The sequence below is a fragment of the Microcebus murinus genome, chromosome 13 (assembly GCF_040939455.1).
Source record: "Microcebus murinus isolate Inina chromosome 13, M.murinus_Inina_mat1.0, whole genome shotgun sequence".
NCBI classification, from domain to species: Eukaryota; Metazoa; Chordata; class Mammalia; order Primates; family Cheirogaleidae; genus Microcebus; species Microcebus murinus.
In genome coordinates, this window is record NC_134116.1 from 70,368,798 (window position 1) to 70,390,181 (window position 21,384).

General features: G+C 31.6%; 1 protein-coding gene across 10 annotated transcripts in view; it reads right to left on the reverse strand.

Moving 5' to 3' along the window:
• Positions 1 to 21,384, reverse strand: part of NBEA (neurobeachin) — a 582,638-nt gene that overhangs the window by 372,879 nt on the left and 188,375 nt on the right. For 9 of the 10 annotated variants that reach the window (XM_076009491.1, XM_076009488.1, XM_076009486.1 and 6 more), the window contains 2 exons: positions 13,108 to 13,546; positions 1,468 to 1,622 (listed from right to left, as the gene is read on the reverse strand). In XM_076009491.1, the coding sequence (XP_075865606.1) occupies positions 1,468 to 1,622; positions 13,108 to 13,546 (594 nt within the window). The remainder of the gene's footprint in view (positions 1 to 1,467; positions 1,623 to 13,107; positions 13,547 to 21,384) is intronic. The other variant, XM_076009489.1, reaches the window with a different exon arrangement.

The following is a 21,384-nucleotide window of genomic DNA, read 5'->3' on the forward strand; positions in this document are numbered from 1 at the left end:
TTTCTCATTGTAATATTATGTATCTCATACTATCACTAAGATTCCTGCTACCATATATCTATTATCAATTCTTAAAATAGAAGTTAAAGGAAAACATCATGACTTGTCTCATATAAAGATAAAAAAGAGGTGATTTAATTTTTCATTTACCTAATTCTTAACAAGAATAAGGAATTTATTCAATAAACAATACTAAATGTAGATTTTTTCTACTACAATGGTATACATTATTAATAAAAATTATATTAATTTTTGCATATATACTTTGGTAAAAGAAAAACAGTTTTATTTCTATTTCTAGAAAGCCAAATGAGTACAAAGAATAAAATTATAATGCTGGAAAAACAGACTTTAAAGTCTTCTCACAAGCCAGATATAAATATTTATTTATAATATAAACAAAAGATGTTCTATTCTTTAATACAATGTCATTAATTATGTTTACTTACTAATATAAATATGCTTAATAGAGTACATTCTACTTACTACAACCCCATAAATGTGTTGTTCATGATAGGTCAGACTCAGGTGGTATGATAAACAAAATAGATACAGAAAGCACAAAGAAGGGCTATGAAATTAATAAAAATGGGAAGAATCTAAGTAATGATAATAAACGGAAAAGTTCAAGGCTATACAGTTTGGAGAAGAGAAGGCTACTATAGTCAGGGAAGAAAACTCAGGGATCATCTTGCGTTGTATAAATACCTAAAATGGAATCACAAAGATTTGGGTAAGGATTTATTTGCTAATAATCAACAGGAACATTGCTGGAAATTTACAAAAAAAATGTTATTTTAGGCAGGTTTTTAAAATTGTAATGATTTGGAAATTTTTGTTCCTAGAATCATTAGGAATTTGTTGGACAATGAAATGGATACAATTGTAATCTAAGTATATAAATTCATTCAATGCCAAACAATTGTTCTTATTCACATGCACTTCTTATCAAGTTGAGGCTCTTGCCTATGATGAAGGTTCTTAGGGGAGCTCTGCTTTCCCTTAGGGGATCTTAGCAAAGAATATACATTAGGATTCAACCAGTGAATGTCATGAAATCCATTTTATGTTGCTAACATTTTTAATACACCTTGATAGTCTTGATATAATTTACTGATTTTTATATATCAAATTTCAGTGTACAAATTATCATTTGCTTTTGCTCCCCAAGTATCTTTTCAGTAATCTGATTTCACTCTGAGAGTAAACGGCACTGTGCTTGTGTTTTGAACAAACTCAAAACAAAAACCAATATTGTTCTCCAAAATGACCACTACCAATGTACACAAGTACAGACAAACTCTGAAAAGTCATAACATAAAGGATAACCTTTTTAAGATTTTTAAGATTAAGATAATTTAAATGATTAGGGTACTTTAATTTTTAAGATCAAATAAGCAGAAAAATGAAGATATAGAAAACAGAAAGAAAAAGATGAGGTATCACAAAAATATATAAGGACAATACCTGTTGTATTAATCATACTTTTTGGTGTAGCTCCAGTGGCAGCAAATATATTAGAGGTACTGCCTGTTGGCAGCCCACTTCCAGCAGTAGTGGCTCCCACAGTAGTTACAGCTAAACTACCTGGAGGTGGCTTCTTTACAGGCACCACAACACTCCTGCAAAGAAAGGAAGGATAGAAAACAAAAAACATAAGGTTTAGGATGAATTCTAAACCTGCTATGGCAGATATATATAATCAACATCATATTTTCCTCTTTCTTTCCTTCATTCTTTCTTTTTCTTGTTTTAAACTCCCAAGTCCAACTTCAGTGAAAAGGATATGGACATTAAGGATATATTGTAATGTATTTTGATTACTATAATTCATTTGCCAAACATTTATATAGAATCTGGAGTTTGCAAACCTCTCTTCGGATAGCATATGGACTATAATCATGAATCTGGGAATATTAGGAAATATGTACTAAACTACACATGCACATATAATTTCTGGGAAAAATTTACATAAAATGTCCATCTTATCCATATCACATTCTCCATGTGTAAAATTTCATAAGTATGTAAAAACAAAAAACATTTGAAAGCCAAATGTTAAAGTTTCTTCATAGTAAAGCTAAAAAGTAAACCAAAGAATAAGTAACATTTAAAGGCAAAATGAAATTATACTTTATTTTTCTGAACAAAGTTGAGTTTATTTTCATAGTAGGAATATTATTGTAATGAAAGAGAACAAAAATGATAGACATTTGGTTAGAGATTTTTGCAGAAAAAATCTGCAGGTTTGGATTTTTGCAGAAAAGAGTTCAATATCCCCCCATGTTTCTTTAGCATATTTTAAATAAATCTCACTAAAAAAAATGTCTGAACTTGATAGCATGTTAAATTTAAATGATAAATAAATGTAAACATTGGTCAATTTAAAAATATGAATAAAGAAATTATTTTTCTAATATAATAAATGGCTCTACTTTCTTACAGCAAAGCCTCGTTTTTTTCTCAGTTTACAGCACTGCAATTCATTAAACAAACATTTTCCAAGTGTTATGCAATCATCACTGAATTTATTTATCTAGAAAATAGATGTATGAGATGTTTTAAGCTCAAATGTAATGATTAATAACCAGTGATTGACAGTACAAAAATATCCAACCTAAATTATATCTTTTTAACGCATCTATCTTTTATAATTATCTCATGAAAAAGCTCTAGTTAAAATGAAATTACATCAATGGCCCATTTTCAAATAAATCTATGGCTTACATTTCCTTAATACCAATATTCTTTTTCAAAGAAATAATTCTATTAATATCTTCAGTCACTTCTTTAATGTTAACAATCTAAATTAGTATTTAGATTATTATTTTTAATTATAGGAGTACTTAAAATGTTTTTAGTGACCAAAATATAATCTTAAATAATTTTACTAATGCCAAAAATACTTCTTCATTATCTTTCTAGATATCTTCTATTTTCTTTATGAATGCTAGAGTCAAACTTTTTAGACTCAACCTTTAACTCTCAACTATCTATTTAATTACTTAAAGTATACATTATGCTTTCAATCCCTACATTGGCCAGTCCTCATCTAATGCTTTCATTGATTTCATTGAGAGGTAGTCTGACACCGCAAGAGTACAGAATGTAGAGTCAGAAGCCTAAGGCTTGAAAACTGGAACCTCTCAAGCTGTGATTTTAATTTCAGTTTCTCGGTATTAAAATGGCAAGACTGATGCTATCTACTTCACAAATAACTGGGAAGATTATATGAGACTGTATTTAAAAGGACTGTTAATAACCACTACTGTCTAAACTGAAATAATGCTTTATCTACTGGATATATAAGGTATCTACTTATAATGATCTACATAAAGATCAATAGAATAAAAAAAAGATGCTGGCCAGGAGTGGTGGCTCACAACTGTAATTCCAGCATTTTGGGAGGCCAAGGTGGGAGCATCACTAGAGGCCAGGAGTTGAACAGCCTGGGCAACAAATTGAGATGCTGTCTCTATAAAAATTAAAAAAAAAAAAACAAAAAACTTAGCTGGATTGGTAGTATAAGCCTGTATTCCCAGTTACTCAGAAAGCTGGGGAGGGCGAATGGCTTGAGCCCATGAGTTTGAGGCTGCAGTGAGCTATGATCACACCACTGTACTCAAGCCTGGGTGACAGAATAAGAACCCCTCCCACCCCTGTCTCTTTAAAAAAAAAAAGAGGATACTAATATTTGGGTATTCATCAAAACTCTTCTCTAAATTTCTAAACAAATATGAGATATACTATTTCACTTGCTATCTAGTAAAAAAACTATCAATTCTTGATTTGAAAAGAAGTTACTAGTGAAACTACAAAACTTTTTGTCTGCATCTCTCATAAAAATTCTCATGGATAAAATAAAGAAACATGAGCTAATTGATGGTGCTGTGAGATAAATTTGTAGATGGCAGAAAAACTATTACCAAAAATTCCAGACCTATTGATTATTATCAACTTTGGGCAAAAGTTCTCTGTAATGACTACCACTGGTAACTTGTTGCATGTACAGGCTATGAGAAACAAGTTATGAAAAATAAGTTAGAGAAAAAAAATTAAATCTCAAAATCCTATAATGATGATAGTTTATAAGAAAATGTAAAAATAATAAATGGCTGCCTACTAAAAAAACTAAAAACACTGAATGAATAGCAATTGATAGGAAAGCCTCCAGACATTTCATACTGCTGAGTTTAACAGTATGAAATGGTATATAAATACAGCAGCATAATGGCAAAAAGCTCAGCTTTTAGTGTCATACAGATCTGGGTTAGAATTCTACCTCCAACAGTTACTAGCTGTGTGGTACTGGGCACATAAATCTCTCTATGTGCCATTCTCTTCCACATTAAAATGAGATTTATAATTGTCTATGCCATTATACACATAAGATTGTTACAAGATAAAATGTTATTACAAGGTAAAAACATTGTTCTAAGATCGTTATAAAGAGAAGATTGTTACAAAGGTACAAGGAGAGAACATATAAAGTATTTAGCACACTGTCTGGAATATTGTATGTGGTCAATACATTTTAGCTATTGTATTGCTACAGTTCCCAAAAGTGCTGATAAGTCCGATCCAAAGAAGCAACAATCCTACAGTACCCAGGTGGAAAGAAGCAACGATCCTGGCATACTCTGCCATTATTACACTTCATATATAAAATCCAATGTGCTGTCTTAGGTACCATATTTCAAGAATCGACCAACATCATTTCCATAAGAGAACAGTTAAGATGACAGTAGATCTGTAAAATAAGCCATGCAAGGAAAGGCTGAAAGGGCTAGAACATTTTAATAAAGGAGAGAAAAATTATAGCAATTTTTAAAAGTCTCAAGATATGTGATAAGAAAAGAAAGTAAAACTTCCACATATCTCAAAATACCACATTAGGAATCACAAGAGGAAGAAATCCCTGATAATTTTTATGAGCTCCAGTTTCCAATCATTGATGTGTTCAAATGGCTAGGATGATCATTTGAAAAAGGTTTTGTTGAGATAAGTAGGAAGCTGGATTTCGCTGATTTCTCAGATTTTTTTAAGAACTATTTCTTACTAATATAGCCAAATTATTTATCTAAAATCAGAGGACTGTACATTCCTGTCCTTACTGTCATTTCTTCATCAACATTTCCCAATCACTTATATCCCAAACCATTCTGTCCTAAGCAATCTATTTCACAAATAATTTGAAAGTTCAGTTATTAATATGTGCTGATAAGAAATTAATTACCTGTCACGATGTTATTTAGAATTTGCAACTACTTATATAGAAAAGTAAAAATTTTCAACTCTTACAAAATCTTTTAGTATTACTCAGTATTTCCCACTGATTAACTATTCTATCTACACCCAAAGAGTTTTACTTAGGAGTCTTAGTACCTACTATGGGTGTCTCTTTAGGGTGTATAAACACACCCAAATGAGGAGTATATACATTTTTTTCCTAAGGTAAGCATTTCATTTTTATATGAATTTCAAAAACATCTAGAATCCTCTACTGTACACACCTTTATCAACGTCACTTCTTTAAAAATCTCAGAAATATTTTTCCATCCTTTCCACACAATTTCAAATTTCTATTGAACACGATTAAGACTATATAAGTAGATAATTCCTTTATACTACATATAATCTATACATACTCCAAGGTTATAAAGGTTATCATCAAAAAAGTACAAGGCTAGGAAATAATTCAATCTAATTCACTTAACAAAATTTTTCACTGAGTGACTGATTACGTGTTTTTAATACTTAATACATTTAAGAGTGAATTCTTCCATCAATGAATTTATTCTACCTCAAAGCCAGAGATTTGGGTATGATCTAAGATTCATTCATTCCCTCATTTATTCATTTAACAAATATTTATTGAGCCATACAATGTGTGTGGGACTGCTTTAAGTTCTAGAGACAGAGCAATGCATAGAACAAAATCCTTGCCCTCATGGAATTGCATTTCAATAAGGAGAGAGAGTGAAAGTACAAAAACATTAATGAGTAAATACAGTACACATCAGCTTATAAATACTATGAGAAAAATAAAGCACAGATAAGAATAAGAAATATTGTTGAAAGGTTTGGTTCAGAGAAGAATGCCCAAAAAAGGTGGTATTTGAGAAAACACTGTGCCAGGCGTGGTGGCTCATGCCTGTAATCCTAACACTCTGGGAGGCCGAGATAGGAGGATGGCTCGAGCTCAGAAGTTTAAGACCAGCCTGGGCAAAGGCAGGAGCATCACTTGAGTCCAAGAATTTGAGGTTGCAGTGAGCTATGATGATGCCACTGCACTCTAGCCAGGGCAAAAGAGTGAGAGTTTGTCTCCAAAAAAATAAATAAATAAATAAATAAAACAGAAAACACTGAAGGGGGAAAGGAACAAGCCACAAGTCTAGCTAGGAAACAGCATCACAGGCAGAGGTAAGACATGAAGACCCGTGTGCCTAGAGAAGACTGGGCACACGGAGAGCTGTAAGAGATGAGATGAGAGAAGAGGGGCTCAGAACACAGGGCCTGCCGTCCACCGCAGAGATGTTGGCTTTCACTCAGAGTGGGATCAGAAACCAGTGCAGTTTATGAACAGGAGAAGGATATGAACTTTTGTTATAACAGCATCACTCTGGCTGCTGTGTGGAGGATAGTCTTAGGGGGGATAAAAGCAGAAGTGGGGAGATTGGTTAGGAGAAAACTATAATAATACAAAGCAAGAAATGGTGGTTTGAATCAGAATAGCAAAGTGAAACCGGTGAGAAGTGATTCAAATTTTGGCTGTATTTGCAGAAGGGCTGGATATGGGCATGAGAGAAAAATGAAAGATGATGCAAAAATGTTTGCTGTAAAGTGACAGGAAGGACAAGTTGCCATTAACTAAAACAGGGAAGACTGCGACTGGAGCAGCTTTTTAAAACCTGTTTTTATATCTGTTATTGATCATCCAAATAGCAATGTTTAAAAAGCAATAGGATGTATGAGTCTCAGGTTTAGGAGAGAGGTTTGGACTGAGATATAAAAATGGGAATCATCAGCATATAGATGCTATTTAATGCCAAGAAAGCAGATGAGATCACCAAAGAAGTGAGTGAAAACGAATAGAAATGGTCTAAGGACATAATCTTGGGGCTATCCATTAATTAGTTCTGTGAATTTTGAAAATACAAAAATACTACTTCATCTGTGTACCTCATGGTTTGTCCAAAGTATAAAGTGAGATACTGAAGATAAGAAAGGGATTTTAAATAATCGGTTATTAAGGCAAGAAAATTTTGTAATTATTCAGGGCACCCTATAAGAATCCTGTTCTTCTTTCTGTCCCCTTAAACAGGTTAGGGGACAAACTACACAGACAAGTTTAGAGGATATAAAGGCAAATAAGACATGCTCCATGCCTTGGAGATACTTGAAGGGGATATGACAGAAAAACAAACCAACTGTGCAACACACTTAAGTAACTGCCCTGATAAAAGTTATGTCAGGCCATTTTAAAACCACAGGTTATGCATTATCAAGGAAGAGTGAAATGCATCTAAAAGGATGGATAGAAATTAGCCAAGAAGCAAAAAGTACAAGCAAAAGTCTAATAGTTGAAACTTAGCAAGGCAAGGAAATATGAAAAATATGGTAGGCTGAAGGAATTACAAATGGAGACTTATGGCTGGAGAAAGGTAAGGACTTTCTATTCCAAACTAAAAAAGTTCCTCTTTTATTAATTAAATAATAAGACTTATTTCAGAATCGTCATCAGTTTTGCTTTTAAGAAAAATATCTCTGGCATAACTGTGGAAAAAAAATTTGAGATAAAAGGAGGACACCTGGAAATAGTGAGGTCAGTTGAGAGATAACAGAAGTAATCCACCTGAGAGATGCTGTGGACCAAAGATAGCTTTGGGAATGGAGATGTTGTATCTTTCTGGGATTCAGGTCTTTTTAACCAAGCTCAAAAATAGCCATCTGTTGCCCTTGGGGACTAATTATAAGGCCATTTCATTTATCATAGGATTTTGGAACTTTATGGGACTTTTTGGAAATAAAGCAGCTTAATCCCATTATCCTATGGGTTGACAAACTGGGTCCCAGAGAGCCAAAACGAATGGATCAAGGTCACAGAACTATTAATAATTACAGAGAGACCAACTATTAATATCTAGTACTCTGATAATTTCCAGATTATCACTCTTTCTCTAACTAGGCTTATGGAGGTTAAACATTTATCTTGAAAGAAAAAATTGAAATTTAGGAGACAATAATCTGTCACTGACTTGAGGGTAACATTACAATTGACTTCAGTTTATCAGAAAGCACAAGATTATTGCTCTGATACTTGCATCTGCTTCTCTATTTTGTAAAATATTTGAGAATACTAATAGAAAAAAAGTGTAAGAAATAACTGAATATTTCATTAAACTGGCAATTAAAGAGAGATACATTATTCAGCTCACTGAACTGTCTCTGTAAATGCCAGGAGAAACAAAGGCAACAACATTGGAGAAATTAGGATTACAACCTTCTCAGTCAAAACTGCATCTCTGACAACTGGCCTTAAAATATGTACCCAGGATACTTGGAACATAAAAGCAGAAATTACAGTGGCTAGATATAGAAACTGAATTGTAAAGGTTGGCAGACTTGCGATCAATTTGGCTTACATTTACTTGTTTATCTTTTGAATGATATAATCAAAATACTTTTTCTAAAAGATAGAAAGCACTAAGGACAGAAACTGACGGCCTTAGAAGTAATTATAATTTTTCATATTCTTATTTAATTCTAATTTTAAAGAAATCAGTATAAGAGGATCCCATTAACTCTACTAAAAACAATTCTTTATTATTTACCCTGAATTTTCATCCTTAGCGCTAAAACCAATGTTAAAAAACTAATTAAACTAAAGAGTAAATACCTACCATAGGCTAATACTTTAATAATATGAAGCCTATCTAAAAAACTTTTTTAGTCTTCTATTATTTACAAAATAGATTTTATTTCAGAGATTTTTTTTTTTTTTTAGAGAATGAACCACTTGGAAGCAAGAATATTAAAAATTTGAGGGAAAAATACATACTAGTTTGCTTGAATATGTCAAACCTAATAATTTGAACACAAGCAAGTTTGTAAAATCAAAAAGGATGATGTATAAATTATGTAAGATTGGTGTTTGTTAGCCAAAGAAACAATAAAATGTAAGCCTTTTGTGATATCCAGACTTAAAAAAATTTCTAAAAACATAGCAGTTAAAATATACATAGAAGTAATACATTACTCTTTGCTTTTATATTTTTATTTTTGGCTTTTAATATTAAGGGGGACCTTGAAATACTAGGAAATAAAAGCTAAACTAAATCACAGATATATACCAAATTCCTCCAAAATGAAAAGTATTTAGATATACAGGATTAAAATTTTAGTTTCAAAGACAGGGTAAAGCTTAACTGGAGGTTTTAGAGAGAAGCATTATCCCCTAAACTAAAAGCTACACAGTCACCAATACATCAAAAATAGCTCTGATAAAATATTTTATAAATCATGGATCTATATAGAAATCTATCAAAAAATACAGTATTGAGAACTTTGCAACTTGATTTATGAATTTTGAAATTATTAAGCTTTTCTGTTAGAAATAAAACCATTATAAATATTTCTCTTTGCCTCAAAGTAATAGACTTTGGGAAAACTGTTAAGATTCATAATTGTATTTCCTCTATACATGTAGTATTTCCTCAGTATGGAATGGATCTATAGCATTTTTATACTTCATAAATATACATTTGTTAGGATCACTGAGTGTAATTGAAGATATATACTTCAATCTGCACAGATAACTAGAGGAAATAAAAAGGATCAGCACTTTCTATACATGTAGGTAAAAACATTTATATATTTCACATACAATTTGATGAAAGATTTAATACTAAAAGAAAAAATGTTTATTTTAATTACATCTAAATGTTTCCAAAATTTGATGTTGCAATTTACTTAATGAAAATGGTATTATAAATTTCAAACACTGAAATTTATTGATGCTCCATCCTAAGCAGCAAGAAACACTCTATGTAGAACATAAAATAATTCAAATTATATCAATTGTTTTAGGAAGTTATTCCCAAATTTTAAATCTGGGATAAATATAAAGAATATGTTGTTAGCATGTTTGTGACAGAACCAATAAACAACTGGTTAACATAAGTAAAACCATAGGTAATTGCCATTGAGATTATACAATATTATTAGGAATATGATTTAGTTACAAAGAATCGAGCAGCTGCATTTATATCTATTTTTCAACTAAAGATAAAAATGAAAAATACATTACTGGTAGAGTAAGACCCATGATAATTCTGTGTTTGAAACTGGTAGCATTCAGGACTTTCATTCTAAAGCCTGTCATCTTGGATCCTATTTTCAAGGAATTCAATCTGATGTTAAAAGACATGTCATAACTTGGATTTCAGACTTCAGTGCTTCAGAAATATGTTTATATACCTCATAATGTAATTATAGCTACCTTAAGACAGATAAGGCAAATGGTAGCAATACACTGAAAATATAATTGAAAAATGCAGTGGTCCAGAGGCACTTGTGGGATGATGTCTCTGAAAAGCTGCTCAAAGCTCCAGAGTTTGAAGTTAAATTTTTGATGTTGTCACTCTCAATCTATTGAATGGCTGACAGACAATCAAACCCGTCTGGCTGGCTGGCAGCTCATTTTGCTGGCAGGTGGCAAACAATTAGACACACCAATTTGTGCCTCCTGATGACATTAAAGCATGAAACTAAGTTGTATGCAGGGCCTAGTGATTTGTGTGAAAGCATTTCAAAAATAATACTCTTTGCCGTGGCAACTCATTTCAGACTGCCACCTCCCATTATGGCTTTGAGTAGTGAAGACGACAGACTTGAGTTACGTGCAGTGCAAGGCCGCTTCTGTTCAATCCGTCATCAGCGCCCCCTGAGACCTCAATCCCCTCCTTTCATCAATATCACCTCATCATTTACATTTGATAGTACTCGAGCTACTGCATATATTAACTACACTGGAGACCCTTTTCCTAAAAAGAATTGAAATATGCTTTGTGCTCTTCCATTTCATTTCTACTTATGCAATTTAGAATAATGATTCCACTCCCACTGCATTTTACACAAATGCTACTAGGAGCAAATAGAAAGTTCTCTTTTTTAAAAAAGCAGTATTTTCAAAATAAATTTTGAGTAGCTAAGAATATTGGCACTCAGGTAATTGCTTTGTTAAGTTTTAATGAAAAAAGTCATACTAACAATTATCTAAATTGTAACAAAAATATTTTACCTAAACTTTATTTCATTGTATTGTCATGTAAATCACAATAATTTTCTATACATATTGGTTTATATATTAACACAATTTAAAGATATAATTCAAAATTAAACAGAACACAAAACTTTAATGGCCCTAAATTATTGCACTATCTTTATCGTTATAGACTTATAGATATACACAAGTACATATGCTTATATGCATATGTTTATACAAACTCATAAACACACATATACATATATCCTGGGTACATAAACCAAACATGTGACATTGAGGACATAAATGTAAAACATCATATGGAACTTCAAGAAACATTTATGATATCAGTGAACATTAATACAAATTACTAAAAAAAAGAAAAATATTTTTCTACATCTTATAATCACACTACTTTTTAAAAACATTTAACATAACATTTTATATCATATGATAATTATTTGTAAACATCTTATCTCCTTACAACTCTGTAAATTCATAGAAGACAAAACTGATTTTATTCATCTTTGTATCGCTCGTGATAACTAATGCCACTTATATTTCCCACAACAAATTTTCAAGATCTGTAAAGCACTGGTTAAAATGTTTATAGGCAAAGTTTAAGGCATTATTTGTATATGAAAAGGATAATTTATTCTAATTGAAATGTCTTTACTGTCCACTTCTACCGCTAAACACTAAAAAATTACTATCTCTAGTTAGAACAATGTAGTTTGGCTATTTTAGAGAAAACATTATGGAAAAGATAGTATACTTTGACTACTTATTTTGACATTTCAGTTTAAGAAATCTTTGATTTCCTAATTTGATATTGTCTTTCCAAAAAAAGCACTTCTCACACATACATATATATTTTTTGGTATGAAAAAGTGTTTTAAACATCAATAACAATGATTTAATTCAAATGGTAAACCAAACACTTTTTGATTTATATGTGAAAATATAAACATAATTTGAATATGCATCAATCCTAGCAGTGAAAATACTGTTTTTAGTAATTAGTGATTATCTAAGTAAGTATTTTTCTAATACTGCACATGTTTTTCAATAGGATATATTAGATGCATACATTGGTTTTAAAATATTTTCTTCTGCTTCTGTGAACTATTATTTTTATTGAATATAATCTGAAACAGAAAAAAGAATTAGCTGTTCCTAAAAAAATTCCTTTTATGATTTAACATTTGAATGTAGATACACGGGGCAAGTTATCAAGTAGTTCAGAGACCTAAAATGCCAAAATGCTTTTCAATAACATTTACTTTCAAATACATGCCTCAAAATATGGCTTTTACACTGATACTGGAAATACCAGGAGGAAGACTATCACAAATAATCTTTTACTTTTCCCACAGTTACACTTAAAACTCAAATTTAAATTTTATTACTTAAAGCACACTACGTAATCTCAAACAATTATTATAGCATTTTATAATATCGTAATAGAATTTCTGAGCAATAATAGACTTCAGAAAGATGTGGCCTATTGTCCATTTTATACATGAAACAACTAAGTCCAAAGAGAAAAATAACTTCCCCAAAGTACTGTCCCTTGAAAATGGATTATAACCAGAATCCAAGTTTCCCTATTTCCAATTCAGTGTGCCATCTACCATATCATATTGAAACTCCTTTTTTGAGACATATTCTTAAAATGTCTTACTATGAGATCAATCAAATTGACCTGTCACTTTGATAATTTTTGTAATAAGAATTTACATAAATTTATATAAAGTTTTCAACCCTCCTATTATTTCAAAATTAACAGAATCTAATTTTCCTTTTATATATAAAGCCCTGTGAATAAATTCTGTACCTACCTGTCAAAGGAATGAAACTGCATAGGAAGAATAGCTTGCGCTTCTCTCTTCAATGCTGGATCTGGGTATGGAATAGGTTCAGGGCCACACTCTGTGATTTCAACAGGGGCAGCCACAAGACTTTTCAATATTTCTTTGACATTGATGCCTTTAGTTTGACTAATGCTAGATATGGATGGTGCAGGCTTCAACATTTCACCAGGATTTTCAGTTAAGCTCTCCTGCGATTTCTTCACTTCAGATGACAAAGTGGATAAGAGTTCACTCATGGCATCGGGGCCTGCACTAGTCTCTAATTCTGCCCCATTCAGAATGCTAGCCACTTGCTCCTCTCCAATTCCTGAGTCTGTATGAGGAATTGAACTTTCTAACTGAATATCTTCACCAGGAGTTGGTGTTTCTTTTTCCTTTGTAGCATCTGGAAAAGCAGCAGGTGTTTCTGTAATAAAAGAAACTGGATTTTTTTAAAAAAAACTTCACAAGTAAAAACGTGTATTATTAATAAAATGTTCTCATATATTAGAATAATGAAAATAAAACCTATAACAAACAAAAAAACTTGCTAAGTGGACGTGCATAATAACACAACTCAGTTAAAATGTATCATTGATTATACTTGTCATTTTGCTCAGTGAGCATCAAAATAACCCCAAATCATCTGGCATATAAAAACTGATGCCTTTAAAAGTATCAGGAAATAGCTTTCCTAACAATTTCTTAAAGCAGCTTATAAATAATTATTATATGAAGTTCTTCTTTGTTAGCCACCAAATAATCATGCAAGACAAATTCTTATATTTCTCTATTTTCCTTAAAAATATAAAGTTATTTTTATATCTTCTGTGGTACTCAAATAAGAATGGGATACTCAAAATATTTAAAGTAGTCGAAGATATTATTTTAATATAATACATAAAATATAATACATAAAATATGTACAAATATAATACATAAAACTGTGAAGAACTTGCAAAATGTAAAACACATTAAATGATTAATTCAAAAAGATAAATACTTCAATAATAGAATAATACTCCTTAAGAACTTAGCCAATATGTGCCTTTAAGAACAATTATTTAGGAATTCTCATGCTCAATCTTTATGAGTAAATATAAATTTCAATTTGAGAACATTATTATATAAACACATAGGTATATATCTAAATAAATATGAAATACATAATATTAACAATTAAAATATATGAAAAATTCTAAAAATATTAAATTCCATTATACAAAGGTTAATATAAAGAAGTTATCCATATAATGTTACCAAATCCTAAATGATGACGTTGAAAAATGTATCTAATCTAAGTTTAATGGCAATAACAGTCCTTAACTTAAAGTCATTTTGAAGAAGAAAATAAGATACTATTAAGCTACTGTATCTAAATTATTTACAGTAGATTCTTAGTAAATGTTAGCTATTTCTATTATTTTAATTTGTATTTAATTCTATCCTTTAAAACAAGAAGAGCAAGACTAAATTATTTCTACTATTTTTTCAAAATTTCAAAGTCTGTTAGTACTTATAAAACTTCTGTTAGTGGCCGGGCGCTGTGGCTCACGCCTGTAATCCTAGCTCTTGGGAGGCCGAGACGGGCGGATTGCTCAAGGTCAGGAGTTCAAAACCAGCCTGAGCAAGAGCGAGACCCCGTCTCTACTATAAATAGAAAGAAATTAATTGGCCAACTGATATATATATAAAAAATTAGCCGGGCATGGTGGCGCATGCCTGTAGTCCCAGCAACTCGGGAGGCTGAGGCAGGAGGATCGCTTGAGCCCAGGAGTTTGAGGTTGCTGTGAGCTAGGCTGACGCCACGGCACTCACTCTAGCCTGGACAACAAAGTGAGACTCTGTCTCAAAAAAAAAAGAAAAAAAAAAAAAAAACTTCTGTTAGATTTTTTTGTTGTTATTTGTTTGTTTCTTTCTTAAAAAACATTATAAGGACAAGAAATCAGGAAATTTCCCAGCAGGGTATAGGCTACCTTGATGTTAGCAAAGCATCTCACAAAATGTTTTGTGAAATCTTTAGCAACAACAGAGAATGTTGCTTCAATGACAATATTGTTGAGTGGGATCATAATTTGCTGAAAGTTCTATAAATTCATTCTAAAGGATTAAAAATAATGTGAAGGGATTTCTTTAGTAACAGGCTCCATTCTTGGGCCTTGTTAATTAAAGAGTTTTGTTCTCTCTTGTATTTTTTTTTTTTTTTTTTTTTTTTTGAGACAGAGTCTCACTTTGTTGCCCAGGCTAGAGTGAGTGCTGTGGCATCAGCCTAGCTCACAGCAACCTCAAACTCCTGGGCTTAAGCAATCCTACTGCCTCAGCCTCCAGAGTAGCTGGGACTACAGGCATGTGCCACCCATGACCTAATTTTTTCTCTCTCTCTCTCTCTCTATATATATATATATTAGTTGGCCAATTAATTTCTTTCTATTTATAGTAGAGACGGGGTCTCGCTCTTGCTCAGGCTGGTTTTGAACTCCTGACCTTGAGCAATCCGGCCGCCTCGGCCTCCCAGAGTGCTAGAATTACTAGCCACCACGCCTGGCCTTGTATGTAAATTAACAGCATTATATTCAAATTTACCGATATGAATTTATTAATTTTTTAAAATTAATTTCAGAATAATTCTGCCAAGTTTCAAAAGAATGAAAATCCCCTCCTTTCTTTTGATTGCCCTTTTCCTTTTGATTCAAATTATATTAAATCTATATATTAATTTAGGAATAAAGGACATCTTTATTCTTCCCAATATCCAATATTCACTTAAATTGAATAAAAATATACATTTCTCACAATTGAATGTTATATTGTAGTTTTCATATTTAATAAATAGATTTTAGTTTTGCCTGTTTGTCAGTTTAGTCAAAGATGATAGACTTAAAAAAATAATCTGTGGAACATAATAATATTCAAACACTGGAAGACCAATGTGAAAAATAGAGTAGATTTATACTATATTGTTCCCAAGATTAAAAATTAAAATAACTACATGAAAGTTTTGAGAGTCTCAATAACACTAGGCAAAGCACTGGAGAAGGAACTAGGTAAGAAGGAAAGACAGCAATTGTCGTTTTTTTATAAGATCTTTTAAGAGAAGACTAAAACTTAAACATTAGGAATAAGAAGGAGGGAAAAAATCAACACATTTCTGAAATATCTAGCTTGGGGGTGGGGGGGGTTAGAATGGTGATATACCACTAACTGAGAAAGGAAGAAAATGAAGAGATTTGTTCAAGAGAATACTGAATTAAATCTTTACTTAGTTTAGTCTCCAAAATCTCTGGGATATATTTATATCTATAGGTCAAAAGAACAACAGCCATAAATATTTGGATTATTCAAACTGAGGAAAGTTGATCAAATAACCTACGAATACAGAATGATAAGATAAGATGGCTGAGGCAGTTATTTCCACTATTAGAGACATCACTGAATTCATTTTAACACATGTTTAAATCTATGGGCTGGATATTTTTGGAGAGAAAACAATGGTAGCAAAATGTCAGAAGAGAATTAATACCAATAGTGACATTTCTATGACAATACAACAGAAAATGTAAATGCAGAAACAAAATAAGAACTCTAACAACAACAACATCCAATGAGATAGCTACTAGCATGGGCTCACTTTTCTTATAGGGTTGAATTATCAAAAGGCATAAAGTCATGTCTAGGATTTAGCCTGAATTTTGCTGATTCATAGATTCAGTCTAGAGTTTTGACTTTACACTAATACATTGTCTATCTCTATTTATGGTAGTTTTACATTAAAAGCTACACAAAAAGTTTAAACTTTTCAAGTTATATTAGACTGAAATATAAGCATTCACTAGCAAACAAAATATCTAAGAAAATAAAATCTTTGGTTTGGTGTTCTCAGGCTACAACATCTAAAGATTTTTGGCACCAACTACACAATGTTTTGCATTTCTGCTCACCTAATTGCCTCTTAATGGACCCTAAAACCTCTAAGTTCAAATGTTGACCTCTCAATTATAAAACACAAAAGTTTATGAAAATTTTATATCAGAATATCTTCAAGTAGTTAATCAAAATATTTACTCAGTATTAAAAATCTGAATTTTATTTTTACTGAGACTAATAAAAAAAGACTTCAAAAAGGAATCAATTATATCAATAAGAATTCTATTCAAATAAATGTTTTATAAACCAAACCCTGTGATCATGTTACATAGAAATAAAAATAGTAATAAGTACCGATGGAAAATTGGAAAATTTTATAATAGCAATAAAAAAAAGTTCAGGAGTCAAAAAACCTACCTTAATTTCTCATTATGCAAATAATATCTATGTTTTCAGTTGAAACCATAAACTTCAGCTTAGATAACTTGTTTCCAGAATACTTCTTTGTGACACTTAAGTACTTTGAGGATTTAACCCAGTGACTTTAATAGGAAGTTAGGCATGAACCGTAGAGAAAGTATAAATGATTTCATCTGTCCAGGTTATATTAATGACAGTAGGCTTACTTGTAAGTTTTCAATAGTTCTCATCAGTCTCTGTAGCATAGGCCATGTCAGTACACAAAGCAGAAACATTACTAGCCTGAGTGATCTTAACCTTATCAGAAACAGGCAGTTGGATGCCAGATGCTTCTTTTTCTTACTGTTTTTCATTGAATCTAATGAGCTCATCTACTACATTTTGGGAAAAATATGAGGTTAAGTTCAGCAAATGACATGATGTCTAATGGTGACCTCATTTATCACATTCCATCCTCCAAAAACCCTGTTTTACAGTGATTTATAAAGTGTTTCAATATGTTTTACATATTAAATTACTGAAATTTCTATTTTCCAAACCTTCAAAATAAGGAATAACATGAAAGAAACATACAGCTCCTTGTTAGTAGGGCATTAAAAATAATATTAAATATTTGCTCTTCAAATAATATTAAGCAAAATAAGTCACTGTAATTTAAAATAAAATATACAAAGCTATAACTATATATATATTTTATGTATATTAAATCCATAAATGCAAAATTAATTTATATAAAAATTAACCTTAACTCCAAAGAGAAAAAATACAAAAGGATTTTAAATCATTATTAAAGTTCATCTTACACAAAAAAGTTGTAATACTTTGAGTAACTAATTGCAATTATTTACATATGGTTCTTTTTTTGTTTGTCACATACAATAAATGTATGAAAAGAATTCAAATTCAGAAATTCAAATGAGGGATATACATTGTCATAAAGAGATATAATGGACATTGGAAACTAAGAAGGGGGGGAGGTTGAGAGGGTGGTTGAGGGATAAATATCTACCTTATTAGGTATAATGTACACTCTTCTGGTGACCGGTACACTGAAAGCCCTGACTTCAGCATGATACAATTCCATGTAACAAAAAAACACTCATATACCCTAAATTTTTTTGAGATTAAAAAAAGGAATTCACTATTACTACTAAAGAATATGTCCATCATACACAAAAAGATACTTGAAAAGATACAATTAAGAGCCATGAAAATCTTCCAATTGATGTTTTGAGTATGCTGTGTCTACGTGTGGGTCACTTTCAGTTCATCATACCTAGAGTGCACTGAGCTCTTTGGATATACATAGTAATGATTTTTTATTAGATTTGGGGCATTTTCAGGAAAGTACTTCTTCAAATTCTTTCTACCCTCTTCTTTTCCTCTCCTTTCCTATGAGACTCCCAGTATATGTACATTGGTTCACTTAATGGTATTGCATGAGTTGGGGAGGCTCTGTTCACTTTTCTTCAGTCTTTTTTTGTTCCACCCTTCAGAATAGGATAATCATTACTGATCTTTTGACAAGTATGCTGATTCTTTCTTCTGCCAGTTCAAATCTGCTGTTGAACTCCTCTGGTGAATTTTTCATTTATTATAATTTTCCACTCCAGAATTTCGATTTGGTTCTTTATTATTATATTTCTTTATTGATGTCCTCTACTTGGTGAGACATATTTCTCATATTTTTCATTCTTTAGAAAAGGTTTCCTTTAACTATTTAAACATATGTATAATAGCTGGTTTAAATATCTGTCTATTGTCTAAGTGCAATATCTGGGCCTGTTCAGGGTTAGTTTCTATTAACTGCTTTTTCCCCCTGTATATTGACCATACTTTTCTATTTTTTTGTCTCATAATTTCATTGTCTCATAATTTTTTTGTTAAAAAATATACATTTTAAATAATATAATGTGGCAATCCTGGAAAATCATACCCCTCCCATAGTTTGTGGTTATTATGTTTGTTAACTGGTTTTCCTGATCTAACTGTGTAAAATCTGTTTTCCATCCTCTGTAGCCACTGACTTCTCTGTTTAGTTAACCTAGTGGTCAGCTAATGATTGAACAAACATTGCCTTAAACAGGCCACTAGGCTGCTGGTTTTCAGAGCTACCATGGTTTTCTGGCCTGTGGTTTTCAAAAGGACCAGAGACCTAGGAAGAGATGGATGGCACTAGGGTGAGTAGAATCACTATAAAGCTTCCTGTTCTTGTGACGATTCTATAGTTTTTCCTGAATTAACACCCTCTGGATTGTTATAAGCCTCAGATTACTCTCCAGAGAACTGAAATTTTTGCCAGTGTTCTCATTGCTTTTTAGGAGAAGCAGTGTTTTGGAAATCCTTACTTCCTTCTTCTGGAAGTTCACCCTCCACATTATGTTTAAAACTCAAATTTTTAAGTAGTCACAATTTTTATATTTTGAATAAATTATCAACTACTAGAACTTATAATATATTCACATATACATATTTTGCTTTCTCTTGCCCTGTCATATATTTTTATTCTCTTTTTCTTCTCAAAAAACATAAAAACATAACTACTATTGAAATATGCATTTCTGCAATGTAATAAAGGCAATCATTAATGCTAATAATAAAATACCAACATATAAAATCATATACATCTGATAAGGGGTTATATCCAAAATATATAAGGAACTCAATAACAACAAATAACCCAATTTAAAAATGGGCGAAGGACCTGAATAGATATTTCTCCAAAAAAGACATACAATTAGCTAACAGGTATATCAAAAAATGCTCAACATCACTAATCATCACAGATATGCAAACTGAAACCACAAGGAGATATCCCTCACACCTGTTAGAATGGCTCTTAATAAAAAAGACAAAAGACAATTGTTGGTGAGGATATGAAGAAAAGGAAATCTTTGCAACTGTTAATGGGAATGTAAATTAGTATGACCATTATGGAAAACAGTATGGAGGTTTCCAAGGAATTAAAAATAGAACCACCATATGATCTAACAATTCCACTTCTGGGTATAAATCCACAGGATATGAAATCAGCATGTCAAAGAGATATCTGCACTTCCATGCTCACTGTAGCATTATTCACAATAGCCAAGACACGGAATCAACCTAAGTGTCCATCAACAGATGAATGGATAAAGAAAATGTATAGATACAATGTACAGATACAATGGAATATTATTTAGCCACAAAGGAAATCCTTTCATTTTCAACAACATGGATGAATCTAGAGGACACTGTACTAAGTGAAATAAGCCAGACACAGAAAGACAAATACTGTATGATCTTACTTCTATGGTGAATCTAAAAAAGTTGAACTCATAGAAATAGCTATGAGAGTAAAATGGTGATTACCAATAGCTGGGGAGATGATGGTGAAAGTGTATAAAGTTTCAGCTACACAAGAGGAGTAAGTTCTGGCAATCTATTATATAGCATGATAACTATAGTTAAATATAATATACGGTAATAGCACTTAAAAATTGGTGAGAATAAATTTTAAACAGTCTTACAACAAAGGAAATGATTTATGTGTGAGGTGATGGCTATGTTAATTAGCTTGATCTAATCATTCTACAATGTATACAAATATCAACACATCATGTTGTATACTATAAATATTTACAATAAAAGAGTCATGATTACTCTTTTAAAGCATGCATTCTAATAAAAAATTAAACAAATTGTGTAAGTGGAAGAAAGGAAATAAAGAGGATGCTATAATAAAAAATTGGGTGGTAGTGGGGAGGAAGCTACATAGCCACAGGAGTCAGGGAAGGTACCTAGGAGGAGATGACCTTTAAGCTGTTACATAAAAGATGAGCAAGCACCATTTAGGCAGAAAATAGGAAAAAGAGCCAAATAGCAGGAACAAAATACTGAGGCAGGAAAATGCTTGGCATGACTGAAGAACTAAAAGCTAGTCTATTTCACAGTGAACAAAAAGGAAGAATAATATGAGATAAAGTTGGAAAGGTAGTCAAG